Below are 24,756 nucleotides of genomic sequence, written 5' to 3'. Positions count from 1 at the left end.
ATTTTGAGAATGGAATAAAGAACAAGACAAATAATAGGTCTTTTGTTCAAAGGTCTGAGACACTGATGGGGCATCCCTTCCTATTCCATCCTCCATAAAATCCACTCACAGGCTGGATGCTATGGACCGATTTCTGAAACTCATAACTGCCAATCAAGCCAGTACAACCACTAAAGCTCACACCACTGCAAAGACCAAGCTCTCCTCAATCAGTATTTGAGACATTTCAAAAAAACGCTCACTGCTTTAAATGTGACTGTGTCTTTTTTTTTATTTTTAATGGAAATGGAAGTAGAAAGAAATTTTTCTGTTATTTTGTTCAGATCAACTATTAACCTTTAGGATAACTTTTATGTGAGGCAAAAACATCAGAAATAAAATCTGTCAAAAAGCAAAATGAGCCCTGGTGGTTTTATTTATTTATTATGCTGTTCTTAATACAGTCACCTATGACTGCATGCATGGACTATTCATGCAGGGTGTAGAAGTGCTTCTCAAGAACCCCAAGTACAATAGGCACCAGATACCAGGATCAGGAGATCAGCAGTGACCACAGGATGAATTACATTTGATGACTGGCACCACTGTTCTTGACCACCACGGATAATCAGCATTTAAGTGGGCTGCATATTTACTGTAGATTATCTTTGTATCTGTAAAACAGTTCCCTAGTTTACTTTATATTGTCAAAACTTTAAAGATCGCACTAGTAATATTAACTGCTTGCCTCAGCTGCTGATGAATGGTTCTTGAACTCAATTTTTCCTCTAACAGATGGAATCTCGCCTGCCACAATTCAGTTTCTTCCCACTAATGATGATTGTTAGAAGGTACCACTTAGCAAAGCTAGGATAACAGTTATTCACAACAAATCCTTCGCTCTGAACAAGTATGTTTTAAAAAATATGAGTGGAGTGGTTATTTCTATGAACCAAATATGGGAGAAAAACGCAGAGGCAGCGTTCAGGCTACTGAAGGTTAACAGAGTCCTGAGAGTTTCTTCAGCCATTTAACATATGATTCATGTAAAAGATCAAAAGATACTAAATTCCATTTAAAATTTAGCTACCCTATAGCCTAAAAAGTAAGGCATAAAATTCCCAAAGGTAAATAGAAAAATCTCTTTTCCTCATGCTGACCCAATCAAAACCAGATTTGTATCAGGTCATACATTTCTCAGCAGCACCTGGAGACCTCTGGTTACAAAAAACAACATGAGAAAGTTAAAAATGGTAACAAAAATTAATGAATTTTTAAAAATTATGATTTTACCTTGTGAGTTAGAAGAAAGTACACGAAAGTGAAGTGCAGTTATAACCTTTCCTGAGAGCTGGGTTCTATGGGGATGTTGGAGGCTGCTCCCAGGCCACTCACCTCCCACCACCTGCTGTAAGTCACACAAAGTCTGTACACACATACATGCAACACACTGGTACGTACATACACACAACTAAATAACTTACACAAAGGCATTGAGTACAAAGTGAGAAAAGCACGTTTCCCTATTTTCTTAATTTCTTCTTAGCAATACTCTTCAAAAGGTTTAACTTTTGAGGCTTCAATAGCTTAAGGGTCTTAACAAAGACACACTGGTGAAGAAGACTTAGGCTTTGTATCACGGGGTCTTTGCTTGTTTTTTATAATAATTTTTCTTAAAATAATTTCTTCATATGCTAGATCTTTTCTGCCTGCTTGATCCATTTTAATTAACCATCACAGAGAATTTCCTACCTCAAGGGTTTACTTGGGATACAAACTCTATTAAAGGCACATATAAAAATATAGGAAAGTTTTCCTTCCTGATACACAAAATCCACACATTTTATAAAGATTTCTGTTGTATAATTTACAAATGTAAAAATTTATTCAAAAAGCATACCCACTAAATTTTTGCATATTTTCATCTATAGATGTGTCTAATCTTTGTTGCAAAAAAAAAAAAAAGGGCAAAGGCAGTATTTTTCTTAAAAAAAACCTTTCTAGTTAGGGAAACAGTTGGTGTTAACTAATGATTTACTAGCAATTTTTTCTACGGTCAGAGTTTTTTGTATTAGCTAATGCCGCAAAACAAAACACAAGGAAAAACAAAATAACTGTAGCATGCTTGGTCTAAGATCTTTGTCTTTCAAAGTATACTTTTTCATAGTTGTGACACCATTCCTTGGGTGTGTCCTAATCACAGCCACTTTGTATAAACCCCAGCACATGTCACCCAATTAAAGGATCATCGTCATCATCTTGTAGCTGAAGTCGGGAAAATGGCCGGGGTCCAGAGAGTCTATTCTGCATGATTATGATGAGGCAGGTCAGAGTAGTTAAGACCAAGAGCGCACCGATAACAATTCCTATGGCTTCTGGGAGATTAATGCACCACTGGTCCACTAACAAACACTTAGTGTGACCGAAGGTTCCATTATTGGGATGTGGCTTTAATCCCAGGATGTGGCACATCATTGGGTAAATATCCACAATGTTAATGGTGCTGTGCTGGTAGCCTTTGTGAAATGCAGGACCGTGGGCAGCTAGAAATGGATTCATACTAGGCAAAGAATTATCATAACCATGGTCACCTACTGGAAAAGAACAAGATGATGTCAGTAAATAAGAGCAGCTTTTCTACTACAAAATGACTTGCTTCTCATGTAAATACACTGGATTCTTGCCAGTGTCATTCCCATTAAAATTCTGATTAGTTGGGCCAAACAGGTGCCAGAAGTACAATCTCCTGTTTCCTTCAAGTCACAGCCACATCATCTATTTCACACACACACCAGCCCCACCTCTTCTCGATCGGTCATGACCTCAGGCTTTAACACTCTCTCTCAGTCCCAGCCCCACGTATTTCACCTGCCAGTGTCCAGCACTGTTTGCGCAAGCCCGCTGCAAACAGCACCAGTGATAAAAAGAGTGGTCGGCCTGAGGGTCCTGAGTAGCTGGGGAGAGCAGAAGTGAGTAAAACCAGTGAGTGGCAAGGAAGTGAGCCTGAAGCCTGACCTATGTCAGCTGCTCCTGGACAAGACACAGGATGTGGAATACACCACTGGTCTACTGACAGCTAGTGGACACCTCAACACCTGGAGGGCCAGGGGACTCAGCACGTTACGGAAGGGATTCTTGCCTTGAATGTGACTAACCTGGTGACTCCAACTTGTAACTCTAGTAAAAGTCTAACTCAAAGAAAAACCTGATGGTCCCTGATACCATTCCAATACCAGATTCTCAAGCTTTTGCTTTATTTTTTAAAATATTGCCTTTTAATGCAGACCAGTTACATTTAATAAGCTCCTACTTCCATATGAAGTGCAGGTGACTAAGCGATGAGTGTATCAGTGTTACATATTCTTTAATCGTATGTTTGAAATATTTCATAAGAAAAACCCATGTGACCAATACAATAAAAAGCACAATATAACATTATATATAGTATTATGATTTCAGTAATATAAATGAATATGATTATAATATGAATAATATAAACCATATGATTTAATAATAAAAATATGCATTTGTATGTAACAGAGAAAAAGATTAGAAGGAGGAAAACATCTACAATTAACATCTGACTGTACTTCTGTATTGAAGGATTATGGATAGTTTTTGTTCTCTTTTCTGAACTTTTCTGTATTTTCCAAGTTTTCAATAATTAGTATACAACATAAGTATCAATAATATATCAACTCTAATGGCCCTCAGTCTCATCCTTGCCTGATGCATCTGAACTGCTATAGATCAGGGATCTGCAGACTACAGCACCTGGCCAAATTTAGCCCTCCGCCTGTTTCTGTAAAGGAAGCTTCATTGGAACACCCCATGTCAGTTTATGTATTGCCTGTGGCTGCTTTCCCACTATAAAGGTAGGATTGAGTAGTTGAGACAGAGAACAGCTGTCCCACAAAGCCTAAAATATTTACTATTTGGCTTTTTACAGAAAAATTTTCTGACACCTGCTATGGTTTACAAAATCAGATTTTTGAAAAATGTACTTGAATTGAATTTTCCTTATGGGTAAAAAGCTGTAATTCTCCCCTATACATTTCTTCAGTTTGAGGAGAGATTTTGATCCATCTGTTTTGTTTACTTGGTCGATTTTTGTTTGCATACTTTCTGGTTCTTGCCCAGTGTTCTAACTAGCTGTAGCACTCAGGTAAACAATTTCATCACTGGGGAAAGACTTAAGGTTACTTGGACAAATTTTTTTAACACAAAAAAAGAAAAAAGGATTTGAACTAGCTAATCTCTCCCCTTCACTTTGTTTCTTGACTTCTCTCTCTTTTATTTTCTTTGTTTCTTTACTACCCTCTTATTTTTACAAATCAAGAGAACCAGCCTTGAAAGTTACTGACAGTAACTGAAGTTTTTGTAAAAAAGTAAAACTACTCCTTCACCCTTAAGATCACCCAACCTTCTAATCTAAGGATGAAACTGTGGTTTCTAAAAATTGCTCTCAGATGAAAACCTGAGGATCACCTAGTTGAAAATCAAACTAATTATACTGTGTGAACATCTCTAAATCAAAATATCCTGTTAATGGAACAAAGTCCCAATGTGTGATTTATCCCTAGGATACAAAAGAAAAATTCTAAATAAATACTTACATTTTGGTGATGATTTATTTAGCACAATTGTCCAGCCTTCATCAGCAATCAAAATAATAGGTTGAATTCGATCATTATGTTGGTAATGAAACCTGGCAGGAATGTCTTCTTTGAGATAAACATTCATGTGAGGGTCACAGACTTTCAGTTTGTTATAAACCTTTGTTCTGTCTGGAAGAAAAGGAAACAGCAAAGGAAAAAGTCATGTTGACTGATAAGGAAAAAATATTTCTAACTAGAATAACTGGAAATAAGTCCTGAACAATGTTATCTATTAAAGCCCTTTAATCATTAAAAAAACAGAGCAAAAAAAAAAAAAGAGCAATAATAATGATGTAACAGTGTTGGGGACACGGACACACACACACACACACACACACACACACACACACACACACACCCCTTTCCAAGCATTCACATATCTCTCTTTTCATTTTGTGATTATCCCTGGTGGACTTTTTTTTTTTTTAACATCTTTATAGGGGTATAATTGCTTTACAATGGTGTGTTAGTTTCTGCTTTATAACAAAGTGAATCAGTTATACATATACATATGGTCCCATATGTCTTCCCTCTTGCATCTCCCTCCCTCCCACCCTCCCTATCCCACCCCTCCAGGTGGTCACAAAGCACCGAGCCAATATCCCTGTGCCATGCGGCTGCTTCCCACTAGCTATCTACCTTACGTTTGTTAGTGTGTATATGTCCATGCCTTTCTCTCGCCCTGTCACAGCTCACCCTTCCCCCTCCCCATACCCTCAAGTCCGTTCTCCAGTAGGTCTGCGTCTTTATTCCTGTCTTACCCCTAGGTTCTTCATGACATTTTTTTTTCTTAAATTCCATATATATGTGTTAGCATACGGTATTTGTCTTTTTCTTTCTGACTTACTTCACTCTGTATGACAGACTCTAGGTCTATCCACCTCATTACAAATAGCTCAATTTCGTTTCTTTTTATGGCTGAGTAATATTCCATTGTATATATATGCCACATCTTCTTTATCCATTCATTCGATGATGGGCACTTAGGTTGTTTCCATCTCTGGGCTATTGTAAATAGAGCTGCAATGAACATTTTGGTACATGACTCTTTTTGAATTTTGGTTTTCTCAGGGTAGATGCCCAGTAGTGGGATTGCTGGGTCATATGGTAGTTCTATTTGTAGTTTTTTAAGGAACCTCCATACTGTTCTCCATAGTGGCTGAACCAATTCACATTCCCACCTGGTGGACGTTTATACAAAGAGGACAAACTTCACATCTAGCTTCCGAAGTAAATATAAACTAATTACATATTACTGCTAATTACTAATTCTAAGATCAGTAGACGAAAGGTATATCTCACACAAAAGTCCAAGATGTTTTTTAAGGATAAAAATTTCCTTTTTCCACTAGTGTGAACAAGTAAGAAATATATCAACAAGGACCTACTGTATAGCACAGGGAACTATATTCAATATCTTATAATAACCTATAATGGAAAAGAATCTGAAAAAGAATATATATATATATGTAAAACTGCATTTCCTTGCTGTACACCAGAAACCTTATAAATCAACTATACTTCAATAAAAAAATAAAAATTAAAAAAAAGAAATACATCAAAAAGCAAGGAGGGACTTCCCTGGTGGCGCAGTGGTTGGGAATCTGCCTGCCAATGCAGGGGACACGGGTTCGAGCCCTGGTCTGGGAAGATCTCACATGCTGCGGAGCAACTAAGCCTGTGCGCCACAACTACTGAGCCTGTGCTCTAGAGCCCGCAAGCCACAACTACTGAGCCCGCGTGCCACAACTACTGAGCCCATGTGCCTAGAGCCCATGCTCCACAACAAGAGAAGCCACCGAAATGAGAAGCCTGCACACTGCAATGAAGAGTAGCCCCCGCTCGCCGCAACTAGAGAAAGCCTGCATGCAGCAACGAAGACCCAACGCAGCCAAAAGTAAATTAATTAATTAACTTAAAGAAAAAAAAGCAAAGAAATAATCCCTTTGAACCTAAACCTTAAGCTAAGTGCCTAAAAACTTATACATCAGGGGAAAAACGTAATCCCACTCTGAGTGAGTATAGGAGTGTATGGCTGTGAACTACAAAAAGTCTGAGCTTCATTCTTTTACAAAACCCTTCCTCCTCAATCAACTGCCCCATTCAAATATTCCTTGGCTAAAAGTTTACTTACTTATTTTGGGAAGTATTGCAGCAACGGGGGTCAAGTCTACAAGAGTGTAGTCTGAGGGGTCGATGCAGCGATCCAAGTTTATCAGCTTGTCCTCAGAACACTGGGTCATTCCATGATCACTTGTAATGATTACATTAAGATCTTCCCACAGTCCTAACACCTTGAGTTTGTGAACTAGCTCACCGATATGGTCATCTATTTCTTTCAACACTCGGCGCATGTTTTCTTTATCTTCAGGGCCATATTTGTGGCCACTTGCGTCTGGCTCTTCCCAATAGAGCGTTGCAAAGGTGACAGGTGGGTTCGAATTGCTCAGCCACGTGGAGACATTACTGAGTCTCTCCTCAAATGACACTGAGGGGCTGTAATTCATGAAATAGGAAGGTGTGGTATTGTGAATGGGCACGTCGGTACCAGGCCACATAGCAGCAGCACTTGATCTGTTTTCCTGAAGCTGATTGGTCACCCAAATAGGGACTGCCTCATTCCACCAAAAAGGATCCTTGTCATTAATGTCAGAAAAATGCTTCTTTGTGATGACATCATACATGGAATTAGCCACAATGCCATGGCTTTCTTCATACAGGCCTGTCACGATGCTGTAGTGGTTTGGAAATGTTTTTGTGATAAAGGCATTTTTAACCTGCTCTACCAAGACACCTTCTTTGATAAAATTCTGGAGATGAGGAAATTCATAGTTGTGTAGATAGTCAGCTCTGAAGCCATCAAAGGATACCAGTAGTAACTTGGGTGGCAAAGTACAGGAAGAGTTCCCTCTACAACCAGTTATAAGTCCAGAAAACAAACATATCAACAATAACTTCATAGTGAACATGCTGAAGGAGGGCAGTCAGGGTTCCTAAAATATAAAAACGCAGTTCATAAGTAGTAATGCTATTTGAGTTGGATTAGGTTTCAAAAGTTCAGTCATCAGGAGAAGAAAACCAACATTTATAAACTTTTTATACACCAGCTTTACCTACATCAACTTGAAAATTAAATAATGTCACTTACTGAAAGATAACTGAATAAAGATAAAGTGGCAAAAAATAAAAACTGCCTTTACTTGTCCAGTTGTATGTCCTGCCCCATTTTTCATGCTCTGAAGGGGATATGGGGCATTCTTGTGGTCCATACCAATGGGCTGCCTTGTTTGTTTGCAGCAGGAAAAGTTATTCTAAAGGTTTAATAAGAACAAACGAAGAAACAAAAACAATCCTTTTGCACAAAACAGAAATAACGCCAAGCTTTCAGAGGCTCCAGGGAGGGCGATTATTTTTCTAGTTTAATGACTGGTACCCTGTAGTTCCTTTTAATCCACAGAAATAGGGGGTGGAAACTCTACCATACTGGCTCATCATCAGTTCCTGTTGAAAAATACTGGCATGAAAAAGGGGAGTAAGTAATAAATATTACTTGAGGAAAAGGTCCCACCTCAATCCGAACCTGCCCAGTATTCACAGGAGGCTGACAAACAGACAAAGCCTACAGGAACTTGGATGCCACGGTAATTTCTGAAGAAATGCAACAGCTGTTGAAAGGCATTTCATCACCACATCCCTTTTAAACTTCCTTTTTACTGTCAAAGACATACAGTTGGCCCTCCATGCCCACAGGTTTTACATCCATGGATTCAACCAACCGTGGATGGAAAATCCAGAAGGCTGACTGTATTCATGTACTATTGCCACGTTATATAAGAGACTTGAGCATCTGTGGCTTTTGGTATCTGCTGGGGCTCCTGGAACCAGTCTCCCTGTGGATAATGAGGGGCCACTGTAACTATCCTGCCTAACACCCTAAGCTCAGAGAGCTCCCTGACTTTTTGATTCTTTTTTTAACAATCTACTGATTACAAAAAAACAGATTTCCCCAAACAAATCTCCCTACCTTCAGACTCTATCTTCTTTGGTTCCTAAGAAAAATAGGGGATGTCATTTAGGTAGAGTGAGTCTCCACTGCTGCCGTACTTCTTTTTTTTATTATTTTTTAATTTTTTTGCCACGCCAAGAGGCCTATGGGATCTTAGTTCCCTGACCAGGGATTGAACCTGTGCCGTCTGCATTGGAAGTGCAGAGTCTTAACCACTGGACCGCCAGGTAAGTCCCCTGCCACACTTCTTCAAGTCCCCAGGGCCTCCTGTCCAGAGCCCTTCCATCTCTTAACTGACCTTCCTACCTCGATCACCTTCCCCTTACTCACCCAACATCCGCTCCCAACTTAACCTTCCGAGGAATAGCCCTGTCCATGACACTTCCTTAATAAAATCAGTATTCAAAGTCCCCCAGCCTATACAGAAACACCTATGCCTGGCATTCAAGTCCCTCCATTATCCAGGCACAACTCACATGCAAATTACTATGAAACAGTTACAGAAATCATGGTCAACCTTAATTCCCTTTTACCACACATTGCTGTCACAGTCTGTCTGAGATGTATTACAGAGACAATAATCGTTTATCTAGGTGACCTATAGGTGACCTATAACAGCTCTTCAGTAATAATTTGTGTTTCCAAACCTCTTAAAGTTACTTTCTACACATGAATTCTTTGCCCAAATACTCTCTTAGGTCAATAAAAAAAATCATTCAATAAATAATATAACTGAAGTCTATAACACCAAAATTTATGTATGTGCCATTTTTCAGAGGACAAGGGCTTTATACTTTTCAAACATAAAATACTCAAAATAGGGGCATAAATAATCAAAACAACGAATCTGGCTGTCATCTTGGAAGAACAAAGACGAACTTGAATGAACTCAGTTCTACAACACCACAATTTCTTGTAATGCTGCGCTTGAGACCCATACATCATAAAGCATTGTTTTTAAAACTAAGCCCTTTGAGGAATCATGTCACAGTATGTCTAAAACTTTTCCAACGGAGTTCCTCTAAGAGCAGAGGGGTGCCGAGACAACTGTATATCCACATGCAAAAGAATGAATTTGGACCCCTCAGCTCACACCATGTACAAAAATAAACTCAAAATGACCAAGATTAAGAGCTAAAACTATAAAACTCTTAGCAGAAAATATAGGAATAAGTCTTCATGACCTTATTCATGAAGGCAAAGCCTTCTAAGATACAGCATCAAAAGCACAAGTGACAAAAATCATAAATAAATAAATTGGACTTCACCAAAATTGAAAGCTTTTCCATTTCAAAGGATATAATAGAGAGAAAAGAAAACCCACAGAACGGGAGACAATATTTGCAAATCATATATCTGATAAAGGATTTATATCTAGAATATATAAAGAATTGTAACAACCCTAAAAGTTAAATAATCCAATTAAAAAATGAGCAAAGGATCTGAAAAGATATTTCTCCAGATACAGAGATGGCAAATAAGCACATGAAATTATGTTCAACATCATTAGTCATCAGGGAAATGCAAATCAAAACCACAATGAGATACCCCTTCACACCCACTAGGATGGATATAATAAAAAAAGATAATAACAAGTGTTGGCAAGGATGTAGAGAAACTAGAACTTTTATACACTGCTGGTGAGAAAGAAAATGGTACGGGCACTTGAAAAACATTCTGGTAGTTCTTCAAAAGTTTAAACAGAGTTACCGTATGACCCAGAAAATCTACTAGTAGGCATATGCCTCAGAGAAATTAAAACACAAGTCAATGATAAACCTTGTACACAAATGATCACAGCAGCATTATCTGTAAGAGCCATGAAATGGAAACATCTCAAATGTCCGTAAGTGATAAATGGATAAGATGTGGTATATCCATACAATGGAATATTATTTGGCAATAAAAAGGAATGAAGTGCAAATATATGTTATTACTTGGATAAACCTTTGAAACATTGTGTTAAGTAAAAAAAAGGCAGTCGCAAAAGATCACTTATTGTATGATTCTATTTAGATGAAATGCCTAGATAGGCAAATCTATAGAGATGGAAAGTATATTAGATTTGTCTGGAGCAAGGGGTTGAGGAGAAATGAGTAAATGCTAATGGGTACCAGGTTTCTTTTTGGGGTGATGAAAATGTTCTCAAATTGACTGTGGTGATGGTTGCACAATTCGTAAAAATGTACACTTTAAATGAGTAAACTAGACAGTATGTGAATTTTACCTCACTAAAACCATTACATTAAAAAAAAAAGAGTAGAGAGAAATGAAATTGTAATCTTAAAAGCATCTGGATTGTCCTGCCACAAAACAGGAAATATCTCTGATGTTTCATCTTACCTCAAAAATTATGTGAAATGTGTACTCTATACCACAGACCTGAGTTTTTTAACGTGAATGTGTTTCACCTCATTTCCCATGTGCAAAACAATAAAACAAGAACCTGTGTCTGCCCCTCTCTTACACAAAATACATACAAATCAAAATCTTTCTTCCCCAAATCTTGAGTGAATAGGAGGGTCAAGGCACATGTGCCGTTTACCCTGTGGTTCGCTAACCCCTTAGCACGCTGCTGGATTCTTGTCCCCAGACTTAGAAGCACAGACAAAGTGGAAAGATTAGAAGCTCTGAAATCAGAAGGATCCCAGAACTTGAGCTCACATTTAGTAGACGGGCGACTGTGGGGAGATCTACCAGCTTCCGTTTCTGTGTTTGTAAAATGCGGATACATAAAGTGTTAAACAATAGGCCCTCAAATTTAGTCTCTTTTTTATCCACAGTTACAAAGCTGTTATGTTAGGAAAAACGTCTGTACCGTAACAGGTGGAATGATACTATTGTGAAACTATAAAGTAGATAGAAATAATTTAGGCTAACCCCTTCTTTTACACAGGATGAAGATGAAGTCCCTGGATTGGCCAAACTCAGGAAGCAATTCGTAGCCTTACTGTCTGTACTCTTACTAATTTCAGGTCCTTAACAAGTTTATAAATCTAGTAACAGCGAGTTTACAAGTCTAGTTTTAATCTCCAAACTATGAACGGGACTTTTCCTGCTTTCATTAATGGTGCCTGTATCTATGTCTATTGCATTCTGTTTCATCCCAACAGGAGTGTTAAGCTATAAACAAAACACCAGTGAGAAGTTCTCAAGTATTTCCAAGGAATAAAAAAATCACTAATTGCTATATTACAAAGCACTGGGAGAAATTCTGTAATTTTTCAAACCAAAAAGATATCAAAGGGAAGGAAAAAAAGCAGAGTCACCGGAACTACACCCAGATAATCCCAACCGAAGTTGTGTGTAGTTTTCTTCAATTCAGGGGCCAAAACACACTCTCCCTCATCTGGGATGACTTTCTTACTTGGATGAAACGTATCTTAAGCAGTTCTCACTGGCATTCTTAGCTGAAATTGGGGGAGTGTGATAGTCAAAGGATATGATGAAAGCTATTTGCCACCATTAGCATGCCATCTGCTCTGTAATACAAAAGCCTTATTCTAAACACTTCACAAATACTATTTACAATGAAACTCTTACACAGCTTTAAAATAAAATAGCACTGTCTATGCACATAGATAACATTGGTGGTTTTCCCTAGATTATTAATTTTCTTGATATTCTAAAGAAAAACTAAAACTACTCTCTGAAAGACTCTATTTCTTAACAACTCTAGGATTCTAAAGTATTCTTCAATTTTCCAGCACATACAAACTTTTACGGCATCTTCAAAACAGCTATACTTAGTCTTACTTTCTACATATATTATTTCTTTCTACAAAATAACTCCTTGTGTACTTCTTCTGTGTTCATCGAATTTCTCCCAAATTATATTTTGTAGCTGATTTAAAAGCAAGGAGGAGATATTTATATTTTATATATTTTAGTTATAAAGTATCTCCTCCCTGCTTTTAAATTCGTTTAATTTCCTTAAAATAGCTTGGAACAACCTCTGGAAAAAAGGAAGAAAGAAAAGAAAACCGGAATATTAAAAGGAGCAGTTGACTTTCTATAGTACTGGCAAGGTTTCCAGCTTGGGTCCACCAGATGCCCTGGTGGTTAAAGAAGAAACCCTAGTAGAGTCAAGGCTGGTATAAACCTGAATCGGCTCGTGGTCACTAGCTGTGCTTCACGTCTCTGAGCAGGACTTTCCCCATCTGTATAATGGGACGCTGTGATCTCACAGGGTTGCAGTGCCCAGAAAAGGAAGCGTTATTTGTAAAATGCTTAACACAGTGTCCGGCCGATAAAAAGCACTTCAGTGTTACTTTTCTTGTTAGGTTTTCTAGGAAATTCGTTTTTAAATTTGGCTGTGTCACTCCCATCAACTCTAATCGAATACTCAGGCGGAGGTAGGTCGATCGATACCTTGGACCGCGTTCCTGTAAAATCAAACGCCCGCCCCCTCGGCCTCCACCTCTGCCCCGCCACCGCCCCCCGCCTCCACCCCATACCCCACCGTCTGCCCAGGCCGCGCCTACCCGCTCAGTTTCCTTTCCTCTTCCCATCCCGCCCTCCGCCGCCCCCAGCCAGGTACCTCCCGGCCGCTCCGGGGTCCCTCGCGGCAGTTCGCTAGAGGGATGTGTGTGTGTGTGTGTATCAAGGGTAGGGGATCTCACCACCTCTATTTTCAAAGCCCCTAGTGGACGGGGGAGGGGGTGGCATTTCCCTCCGGAACGCCGGGCGCGCTAGGCTCACACTCACCCGCTGCCGCCGCTTCTCTGCAGCACGCGGAACCCGGCGCGCGCGGAACCCGGCCCTCCTGGGTCTTGGGAGCGACGGAGACCTGAAGGCGCAGGAGCCAGACCGAGCTCTTCCTGAGGCGCCTGCGCACTAACGGGCGCCCCCTGTTAACAGCCCCTTCCTCCCTGAGATTCGCGCTACCCGAGGCGCTCCGAGGGTGCTCGGCTGCCCCGCGCGCGACTGCGGAACAGTTTTACAGCTCGTGGGGACTCAGCGGGCGACGGAGTGTGACACATGTCCTCGGATTGGACACCTCAGCCGCCGTCGATGTAACTCCCTTTCCGATTGGTTGGATTCAGGTACAACCTGGAGACAGAGGCCTTGGTGGGGTCGAGTTGGATCTAGTAGGAGAGGTTAGTTCCACTCTCCTGCCACGCCCCATCTTCTAGCGTCCCAGGGCTGGTTGCCCTTCAGGGGACCTGAAACACAGCGAGTCCCTGAAAGGGCACCTGGCTATTGTCAGCCTCAGGCTTACTGACATTCTCCGTTCACCCCTAGTTAACATGCACCTGGCGGTAAGGTGTCTGCAGGAAAAACGACTTTGGCAGCCCCAGGGCCCAGCACGAATCTAGAGCAGCTTTAGCCAGTTCCAGTTAGTTGGGAAAAATACAGTGTGTCTCTACCAAAGCAGTATGTAGAGTCTCCGTGTTGCTGGAGAAGTGATCACCGTATTACATGCGAATTGAGTACTAGGCAGTTTATGAGTAAGATTGCAAGAAATACAGAAACACGGTTCTTGCAGTAAGGAACTAGGAACGGCTGCCAGCTGAGAAATGGGCGTTTCTTTTTAACACATGCGTGTGGGTCTGGAGCTTTAGTGTAGAGCCATTACCAAGACCCCAGAGTCTGGAAGCAGCTGCAGAGACAATCTGGGGCTGGATATTTTCTGTGGATTATTAGTTTGTACCTTCAGAAGTTAAATTCCAGTTTCAAAGCTCAAGGCTGGCCTGTGCACTGGTGAATTGGGGCATCTTAGATCCGTCCGTGGGCTGCCAGAGCTGGAAGGAGTGGCAGAGGCCACGCTGTCCAGTCCCTGCGATCTGCCAGACCTGAGTTTGAATCCTCACTCAGCAGCTGAGCAATCCTGGGCCAGTATCTCCGCCTGTTTGAGCCTCCATGCCTTCATCTGCAAAACAGGCCCCCTTACAGTACTAGCCTCTTCGGGTTATTATCAAAAAATGAGATAAAACAGTAAAGTACTCAGCACACGTGCTAAGTGTCAGTGACTGTTACTGCTATGACCAGAAAAATGTTCCTCGACGTGAACAATGGTCAGGGGAAAGGTGAGCTCTGGGGGAAATTACATGACACACAACTGAGTTAAATTTAAACGTCCTGGCATTTGGGGCGTAAGATTATGCATGTCCCGTTTGTTCATTCACTGGGTACATGACTGCATAAAGAGTAGACGGAAACTGGCTGCCGTATACGTCAGGTGGTGATGGATGGAGACAGCTGCTGTATGGGCATCAGGAGAGAAGGGCTCCCTTCATTCACTGTCCCTGCCCCTGCCCATGTGACTGGGTCAGATCAGGGAGTCCTATGCAGCCTGGTCTCCTCTGTAAGATAACGTGGTCAAGAACAGAGGGACAGAATGATTCATAAGGATCTTTTTGTCCCAAGCATCTGTTATCCTACAAATATTTACTATGTCAACCACAAATGAAAATCTATTTCAGATGCTTAAATAATAAGGATATTTCTTATCTCACAAAACAGGAAGTCCAGAGGTAGGGCAGGCTTCAGAACTGGTTGAATTAGTAGCTCAACAATGTCACCGTGTCCTGAGTTCTTTCTAACTCCTCATGGAGCTATTAACAGAATTGGCTTCTGGTTCCTCTAGTGGTAAAGATAACAGTAGCAGCAGGGATCATATGATTCATTTTTCACTTCCTCTGGGTAATGGACATGACTTCTTAGTTTTTTTGTTTTTTGTGTTTGGCTCCAGCAACTGTCTCCTCTAGTCAGTCTACAATTGTGTCATATGCCCAAACCTAAGCCAGCATATGAAATTCAGCAGACCAATTCAGTCTGCGCTTCGAGCTGAGTTCTCTTTCCCAAACTGCACTTCTTCTGTCAATGGAAGTGAGGTGTAGTGGGTGCTGGGAAGGCCACCAGAGAGTCCACTATAGGGTCATTGGAAGCATTTAATGATAATAAAAGAAAACATAACAGTAACAAATTCTCCATTTCCAGTGTAATTTTTCTGATATATTCCTTTATATAGATAGACAAAATAATAACGTTCATTTATAATTTTCTTTCAGCTCAGCTTTTGAAAAAGGAATTTCATATAAATCTTAGAAATAGGGATGAAATTTAAGCCCATTTTTGTGTTGGAGATTGAAATGAACTAGGAGCTATAGTCTAAATCCGTCATGTACAAATGAATGTGGTGCCCCAGAGAGAACCGACTTGGCTAAATTCACACAAACTAATTACAACTAGAGTCTTTGCCTCCATGGCCAATGTCAAGTTTGGAAGCAGCATGTTAGAGGGAGTATCTTTTTCCCCCCATTAAGTAGACTCAAGACTTAGCATTTATTCATTAGTGTAAAATATTTAAAATGTTTTATCCTGTTTTCAAAATCAACGACATAGCTCTTCATGCAGTTATTTTTCTTTTAAACTCCTAATTGGGATGCATCACTCATTGCTGGCAGGAATGGGTCAGAAGCTAGAAATTACAGGAAAAAAGTTTCACAAGGAAAGTCACACCCTGCCCCAAGAAAAACAGTTCCTGTCCACTGCTCAGTCTGGTTTAACGACAAAACTGAAACTAGTGAATCAAATTTCAAGTCGCAAGGAATGTATTTTAAGTTTCACTTTTTAATATATATTAGATGTTAATGTAAAGAAAACATAATAGAGGTTTTCTCTTAAATATGATGGGGAAAGGACCTTAGGAATCATAGTACTTTAATAATTTTGAAAGTTTAACACAAACTCTGCACCCACCCCATTTTCAGCAAGATTGCATTTCAATAATCTCAATCAAATAAGACTATAAACTATTTAAAATGCTCATGTTAAATGTGATCCTGTATTATCCATCATGAACTACTTAGTGTTAGACATTCTTCCCTCTACAGTAATTTTTAAAAGTATTTAATAAAGTTGTGCAAGAAATAGGAGAAATTCTTTTGAGGCCCTCCTATGTGGAAGGCAGTGTGCTAAATTTTAGGAAAGATGCAAGAATAAGTAAGATTCAATCACTGTCCTCAAGGTATCTCTAATCCAGAAAGGCACATGGAGAAGATACTACTTTGTTACTTGGCCTTCCCAGAATCCATTTCCCCTTCTGGGGGTTCCTCCAGAAAACCATCCCACCTTCACTCCTAGTCGCAAGAGTCTTTTGGGGCTGACAACACTCCCCTCTTCTCCGGCATGGACTTCTTTAGGGCAAATTTTGACCTAAATTGAGGGGTTTCCTGGGGCATGGGACTTCTAGTGCCGAAACCAGAAAAGTCCCAGACAGATTGCGATGAGCTGGTTACACTTAACTCAGACCCAAGCCTGGCCTATTCGAGCGAATTCTGCTTCCTTGACCAGAGGAATTAGTTCTGTGATGGGTGGTGGGGACACGCCCCAGGCCAGACTAAAGAGATTCAATCCTGAAACATTTGTTGAAACAATAGAGAGTCACTCTTTCAGCAGGAGCAGCTAAATAAGTAGAATACAGGCATCCCTCATTTTACTGCCCTTCACAGATACTGCGTTTTTTAACACATTGAAGGTTTGTGGCAACCCTGCTTCGAGCAACTCTATCAGCACCATTTTCCCAACAGCATTTGCTCACTTTGTGTCTCTGTGTCACATTTTGGCAATTCTTACAGTATTTCAAACTTTTACATCATGATTATACTTGTTATGGTGATCTGTGATCAGTGACCTTTGATGTTACTCTTGTAATTGTTTGGGGGCACCACAAACTGCTCCCATGTAGGACAGCACATTCAATCAACAAAAGCTGTGTGTGTTCTGACTGCTCTACCAACCAGCTGTTCCCCCATCTCTCTTCCTCTCCTCACGCCCCCGTATTCCCTGAGACACCACAATATTGAAATTAGGCTAATTAATAACCCTACAGTGACCTCTGAGTGTTCATATGAAAGGAGGGTTCCCATGTCCCTCACTTTAAATCAGAAGCTAGAAATGATTAGTCTCAGTGAGGAAGGCACGCTGAAAACCAAGGTAGGCTGAAAGGGAGGCCTCTTGTGCCAAACAGCCAAGGTGTGAAAGCAAAGGAAAAGTTCTTAAAGGAAGTTAAAAGTGCTGCTCCAGTGAACACGTGAATGATAAGAAAGTGAAATAGCCTTTACGCTGATAAGGAAAAAGCGTTAGCGGTCTGGATAGAAGATGAAACCAGCCACAGCATTCCCTTAAACCAAAGCCTGATCCAGAGCAAGGCCCTAACTCTGTTCAATTCTATGAAAGCTAAGAGAGATAAGGAAGCTGCAGAAGAAATGTTTGAAGCTAGCAGGGCTGGTTCATGAGGTTTAAGGAAAGAGTCTTTTTCCGTAACATAAAAGTGCAAGGTGAAGCAGCAAGTAGCGATGTAGAAGCTGCAGCAAGTTATCCAAAAGATCCAGCTAAGATAATTAACGAAGGCGGTTACATTAAACAACAGATTTTCAATGTAAATGCAACAGCCTCTAGGACAGCATCTAGGACTTTCGTAGCTGGAGAGCAGCAGTCAATGCCTGACTTCAAAACTTCAAAGGACAGGCTGACTTTCTTGCTAGGGGCTAATGCCGCTGGTGACTCTAAGTTGAAGCCAGAGCTCATTTACCATTCCAGAAATCCTAGGGCCCTTCAGAATTGTGCAAAATCTCCTCTGCCTGTGCTCTATAAATTGAACAGCAAAACCTGGATGACAGCACATCTGTTAAAAATATGGTGTACTGAATATCTTAAGCCTGCTCTTGAGAGCAACTGCTCAGGAAAAAATACTTCTTTCGAAATGTTGCTACTTATTGATGATGAAGTGAATGAAGGGAGCCCTTCTCTCCTGATGCCCATACAGCAGCTGTCTCCATCCATCACCACCTGACGTATACGGCAGCCAGTTTCCGTCTACTCTTTATGCAGTCTTGTGCCCAGTGAATGAACAAACGGGACATGCATAATCTCACGCCCCAAATGCCAGGACGTTTAAATTTAACTCAGTTGTGTGTCATGTAATTTCCCCCAGAGCTCACCTTTCCCCTGACCATTGTTCACGTCGAGGAACATTTTTCTGGTCATAGCAGTAACAGTCACTGACACTTAGCATGTGTGCTGAGTACTTTACTGTTTTATCTCATTTTTTGATAATAACCCGAAGAGGCTAGTACTGTAAGGGGGCCTGTTTTGCAGATGAAGGCATGGAGGCTCAAACAGGCGGAGATACTGGCCCAGGATTGCTCAGCTGCTGAGTGAGGATTCAAACTCAGGTCTGGCAGATCGCAGGGACTGGACAGCGTGGCCTCTGCCACTCCTTCCAGCTCTGGCAGCCCACGGACGGATCTAAGATGCCCCAATTCACCAGTGCACAGGCCAGCCTTGAGCTTTGAAACTGGAATTAACTTCTGAAGGTACAAACTAATAATCCACAGAAAATATCCAGCCCCAGATTGTCTCTGCAGCTGCTTCCAGACTCTGGGGTCTTGGTAATGGCTCTACACTAAAGCTCAGACTACTGGGGTCAGAGCCCAGCTCTCTTAAATGCTGAGGCACACACTCTAACAAAAATAATTCAGGGGGCTTCCCTGGTGGCGCAGTGGTTGAGAGTCCGCCTGCCGATGCGGGGGACATGGGTTCGTGCCCCAGTCTGGGAGGATCCCACGTGCCGCGGAGCGGCTGGGCCCGTGAGCCATGGCCGCTGAGCCTGCGCGTCCGGAGCCTGTGCTCCGCAGCGGGAGAGACCGCAACAGTGAGAGGCCCGCGTACTGCAAAAAAATTCAGGTATATTACAGAGGAGGATGGAAAAAATAGCAAGAGTCTTTATAATTATATCCAAGATTTCCAGATAATTTCATATTTGCTTTGAACTGCTTTGGAATGTTTCAGGCTAGTTTTCTTTCCTGAAGATTACAATCCTTTCTTCTTTGCCATGAGAGAAACTGGCTGTGCCCTTTCCTATTTCTGACCGGTCATGAATGTAATCTGCCTTACTTAACCTAAGGCATCTAGATCTGTTATGTAATTGGTTCTGTTAGGTGAATTATCTTTGTTCCAGGTATGGTACAGGAGCCCTGGATATTCTGATGGTTTCTGACACCCCTTAAAATAAAAGATGTACTTGTTCCGTTGACACAATTTGTCGGAAATAAACAGAAGGCTGTTTCTGTTTTCTAGAAGTCACTTTTCTAGAAGGAGTACAAAATTGGTTAGCAAAACTTAATTGGGTTATTGCTTCCTGAATGTCAAATCATACCAACAAACAAAATGGAATCTTTTAAGAAATGTCACTCTTTATACTAAAACTCAAAATGGAAAAAAGAAAAAAGACCTTTATAAAATCATAGGGCTGGATGAGCGCACAGAGCAGCTTATCTGTGCTACCCTCCCGGGCCTAGTCTGGGTCTGAACAGATTCTGCAGACACAGAAACAGGTGAGGGAGCAAGAAATGTGGTAAAGCTAAACAGCTGGTAAGAAGAGAAAGTCAGGTTATGCACTCAGCTCCAGTGTACCGCCTCAGAGGAGAATTAGGTGGATTTCTGGCCCCTTTTCCAGAAGCCAGTGGAGTCCTGACTCCTCACTGCTGCTGCTTTAGGTCCTAGTGGTATCGTTACTGACTCCCCGCAGGGCATCCAGGCCCAACTCCCCCCCGCCGGACACCCAGCATCATGGTTTTTCAACTGCCCACACAAGCTTCTCAACCACAGGCCCTGATGTCCTCAAGGATCGCCTGCTATGGTCCAGCCTCAAGGGATTCAGTGGAGTCACCGTGCTGCTCACCGAAATCCCGCATCTTCTCATTTTCCCCACCGTGTAATGCATCTGCAACTCAGATACTCTTGTTGCCAGTGAGCTGTTTTGCTCTCATCTCGGATGTTTGCCAGGTCACCCACTGATTGGCCGAATCCCCCCCGTAGCACGTGAACTTCAGCTGATCCCTGCACGTCTTCCATGTGCTCAGCAGCCTCTCTCAGCTACTTGGATGTGGGACTCAGACCATGCAGGACCTCCCAGAGATTCAGGGAAGTTATCCGCCTGTATTAGTTTTCTGGGGCTGCCATTACAAAGTACCACAGACTGGGTGGCTTAAACAACAGAAATTGATTTTCTCATGATTCTAAATTCCGTGAGAAACTTCGAGTTAAGTCGAAGTTTCTTGCACCTCTAGCTTTCAGAAGGTGTCAGCAGGGTTGGTTTCTTCTGAGGGCCTCTCTTTGACTCGTAGGTGACCATCTTCTCTCTCTTTGTCTTCACATGGGCTTCCCCTGTTGCATGTCTGCGTCCTAATCTCTTCTTGTAAGGACACCAGTCACATTTGGATTTGGCTCACCCTTAGGACCTCATTTGACCTTAATCACTTCTTTAAAGGCCCTGTCTGAAGTGCTGGGGGTCAGGACTTCAACCTCTGAGTTTGCAAGGGACACAATTCGTAACCTACTCAAAGAGGTGGCTGGTCCACCTGCCAGAGTAATTTACCTGATTGCAAGTGTGCCCCACCTGCTGGTCAGTGTCCCATACTTGCTGGCCAGGGTCATGTGGCTGCTTGCTGACATCACCCACCTGCCTGTGACAGAACCCGCCCCCCGGGCTGGGGTGACCGACCTTTGCCCTAAAGAAAACCCCGGCTTCCTGACACAACAGCCTGACCCCTGACCTCACCTACTTGCAAGGATACCCCCAGTTTGCTTCTTACCTTCTCCTGCAGTACCTCAGCCACCTTCTCTTCTTCCCTGGACTCAGCTACGCCCCCTCCTGGGCTGCTTGCTTCCCTTCCTGCCCCTTGCTGTCTAATACTCACTCAGCATTCAGCTGGAGCTTTTGTTAGAAAATCCCTTCCTATGGCTCAGACCCCACCAGTGGGCTCTCATCACATCCAGAACTCATCCAGGCTCCTACAGCTGCTGCTCTTTATCACCTGAGTATTCCTTGGACCTCGGTTCCCTCCAACTCACTGCCTCAGGCACATCATTCCTGACACACTGGCCTCTCTTCTTCCCAAAGACACAAATCTCACTCCCACCCTGAAACTTTTGCCCCATTCCCACTGCCCGTATCACCCTCCACATGAGCTTTACACGCCTCTCTCCCCATACTCATTAAATCTCTGCTTATATAGAAATTCACTTGGTTAATAGAGCTTATACAGTTGTTCATAATTTCAGATGTTTTGAAGACTGCAGTGTTGTAAAAACTTAAAATTACAGAGATAAAATTTATACTAATTAATGGTCTTTTCAAGAAGAATGACATTTAAGGCACCCTAGGTAGATGGTTATTTATCTCCTTTCTCAAAGTCCTACACAAAGGGAGATTGTATACAATTTTTCAGGAGCCCATTTTTTTCTTCAATGATCCTAATTATGTGTTCCACCAAAACTAGTTATGTGACTACAGGCAAATTAGTTAATCTGTCCAAGTCCTTTGTAAATGGAAACATTTCTGTTTGCCATCCTCAAGAAGCTGTGTGATATACACATGGGGCAAACTCAAATGAGAGAATACTTGGAGTGGGTATTGAGCAAGTTAAAGAAGAGAGAAAAATTTTAACTCGTCTGGATATTTCATGCTATATTTGAACGTGTGCCCATCCATAAGGGAGAGATGGAGACTATTATCACTGGCCCTTTGTATGGCATTCTCTGTTGGAGTTTATCCCAACCTTGTTTTTCTTTTCTCTGATTTTTACTTTTAGTTTATATGATGCCACCTTAAGTCCTTTCTGGAATAAGTTAAAGTTACATATAAATACATTGTTAAAACAGCACTCATCCTTTGTATACTGGAATCATGCTTTTAAAAAATTAATTTAAAAATTCAACTACACTGTGAGCTCTGTGACGTATTAGCCCTTTCTTTTCAACCTATAATTTGAAGATGGCTGGAGTCATTTTGCAAATATGGAAGCAGAAAGCATTAAAATAACCTAGGATGTGAGTTTATCCTTCTATTATCTCATTCTTCACCCCCACTCACACACATTTTTTTTTCTTTTTGATTTCTCAATGTATCTAGAACGTACCTGGAATGAACCTTAAAATATTTCTTCCCTGAGCATGGTATGTAATATATGAAATGATTATTTCCAAGGTGTTTAAGTTTATGAATGACTACAGAAAGTTAAAGCCAAAAAGGACCTCAGAGATGATTGAATTCAAGCCTGCGTTTTACATGTAAGAAGCTTTAATTACCTACTTAGTTCTGAATAGCAAATTTGAAACACTCATGTCTTCCCTCAGGGCATTATAAAGCTGTCAGATTATATCCTACTACTTTGAACAGCCGTCTGGGGCATGTTTGTACCTGCTTCTTGGATACTTTAGGAACTTTCTAAGCACTGAAGCAGTCTTGTAACCCGACTATCTTCCATCTGGGCAGATTCGTGTGTCTGGATCTGTTCACTGAACAGATTGGCATGGGGTGCACATCGACCCTGGGTCAGTTTTTTGAGCATAGAGAATTTTCTCCTCTACAAGGTGCATTTCAAACCCCCAAAGCCTCCACGGGACATTCTTTGTTTTATGGTGGATTCGGTGAGAAGGGTAGGATGTCTCAGTCCAACTCTTTTCATTCAATGCATTATTGAGGGCCTACTGTGTGCATAATTCTGTGTTAACCCAGGTAAGAATAGTCAAGAGTTTGCTTCTTCCAGGACCCTGTAGTCTAGTTACCCATCAATCCAGCTAGGAGACTGTCACCAAGCAAATGCCTGGATGGTGGTCAGGTGCACCATCTTGGTTAAACATGTCAATAAGCCATTTCCTGGTCTTAATAATGTGGCGCAGTGGCTTGGGTGAGAAAGAAACTTAAGTGGCTTCTCCTGTTTCAGTAATGGAGGCAAACATAGACTCATCAAATGTGAAAGTTGGAAAGGACCTTAGAAGGTATGTGAGTCCGTCCTATTTGCTGTCCAGGTAGGGAGGCTGAGGCTCAGGGGGGCAGGTTCGAGATCACAGCCCATTACTGTCAGACCCGGAACCTCCAGCTGGGTTCCCACTGCAAGTCCTGAGCCCTCTTCCCCTCTCTCCATGTCCTCAGGACTAACTGTGCCTTTAAGCAATAGCTCATTGCCCTGGGGCAATTGTATTGACGCAGCTAAGGTTGAGGTCCAGGGGGCAAAGACGTAGGGGATTCTCGCCAACATTCAGGCATCCTGAGAAAGCATATGGCAGATCTCCTTGTTTGATTCACGATCTGGGTTGTATTCTTCATCTTAAAAGGTAGAGTTTAGGATGGAAGCACTATGAAGTTGCTCCCGAGCTGATAGCTCACACCGGTCTTAGCACACCACGCCCCGCTTGTCCCACAGTACTGTGCGTGGACCACAGGATTCAGGTGGACAGAGAAGAAAAATACTGCCAGCGACATCAGTGGTCAGCTGGCCCCACGTCTGTGCTGGTGCCAATGGCTGAAGGGTGTGTGCAAAGAAATAGCTGAGAGTGGCCAGTGACCTAAGCTCCATCCCCAGCTTGAGAACAAGTGTTCTGGACAGTTCTTTCCTGCCACCCCTGCCTGTGATGTCAATTGAAGCATGTATCTTTGCTACCCGTCACTTTCCTGCTTTTGTGACCTGCCATATACCTCATTAACCGGACCCATTCGCGATGGGGGTGGGGGGTTGCTAAAGAGATGAGCCAGGTTGTAGATGCCAGGAGGAAGTTCATTCTGGCACACAGAGCCCTGTGTTGGGGCCAGCGCAGGCTCTCAGGCTCTGCTCCTGGGCTGGGATTCAAGGGCGGGGGACACTTGAGGGCAAGGACAGCCCACCAAATTAAGAGGATCGGGCTTGCTGAGCATGTTAGCAGTACAGCGATGTATCATGGACCCACTGATCAGGTCTAGGGTACACCATCAGGGTTGGACCCTGGTTAGACCCAGACAAAAAGCAGAGTTGATGCTGAGGTTTAGAGGGCTGGGAGAGAGCTCATTAAAAACCTCCTTCTTGGGCTTCCCTGGTGGCACAGTGGTTGAGAGTCTGCCTGCCGATGCAGGGGACACGGGTTCGTGCCCCGTTCCAGGAAGATCCCACATGCCGTGGAGCGGCTGGGCCGGTGAGCCATGGCCGCTGGGCCTGTGCGTCTGGAGCCTGTGCTCTGCAACGGGAGAGGCCATGGCAGTGAGAGGCCCGCGTACCGCAAAAAAAAAACAAAACACAAAACCTCCTTCTTAAGCCAGTTTTGGTTCTAGAGAATGAGAAAGGAGATGTT

General features: G+C 42.1%; 1 protein-coding gene across 3 annotated transcripts; it reads right to left on the bottom strand.

Moving 5' to 3' along the window:
* Nucleotides 1-273: 273 nt before the first annotated feature.
* Nucleotides 274-14,103, bottom strand: ENPP4 (ectonucleotide pyrophosphatase/phosphodiesterase 4). 3 transcript variants are annotated; one of them, XM_032647611.1, is made up of 4 exons: nt 13,351-14,103; nt 6,772-7,630; nt 4,596-4,766; nt 274-2,573 (listed from the first exon to the last, which is right to left on the bottom strand). In XM_032647611.1, the coding sequence occupies exons 2-4, from the start codon at nt 7,604-7,606 to the stop codon at nt 2,209-2,211; spliced, it is 1,371 nt and encodes a 456-aa protein (XP_032503502.1). In that variant the 5' UTR covers nt 7,607-7,630; nt 13,351-14,103; the 3' UTR covers nt 274-2,208. The 3 variants fall into 3 exon arrangements, with proteins under 3 accessions (XP_032503502.1, XP_032503503.1, XP_032503504.1); XM_032647612.1 differs by lacking the exon at nt 13,351-14,103 and adding an exon at nt 13,128-13,157; XM_032647613.1 differs by lacking the exon at nt 13,351-14,103 and adding an exon at nt 11,205-11,339.
* Nucleotides 14,104-24,756: the final 10,653 nt, after the last annotated feature.

The sequence above is a fragment of the Phocoena sinus genome, chromosome 11, assembly GCF_008692025.1.
Source record: "Phocoena sinus isolate mPhoSin1 chromosome 11, mPhoSin1.pri, whole genome shotgun sequence".
Taxonomy (NCBI): Eukaryota; Metazoa; Chordata; class Mammalia; order Artiodactyla; family Phocoenidae; genus Phocoena; species Phocoena sinus.
Note: the sequence above shows the minus strand (reverse complement) of the source record. Positions and strands in the feature narration are given on the sequence as shown.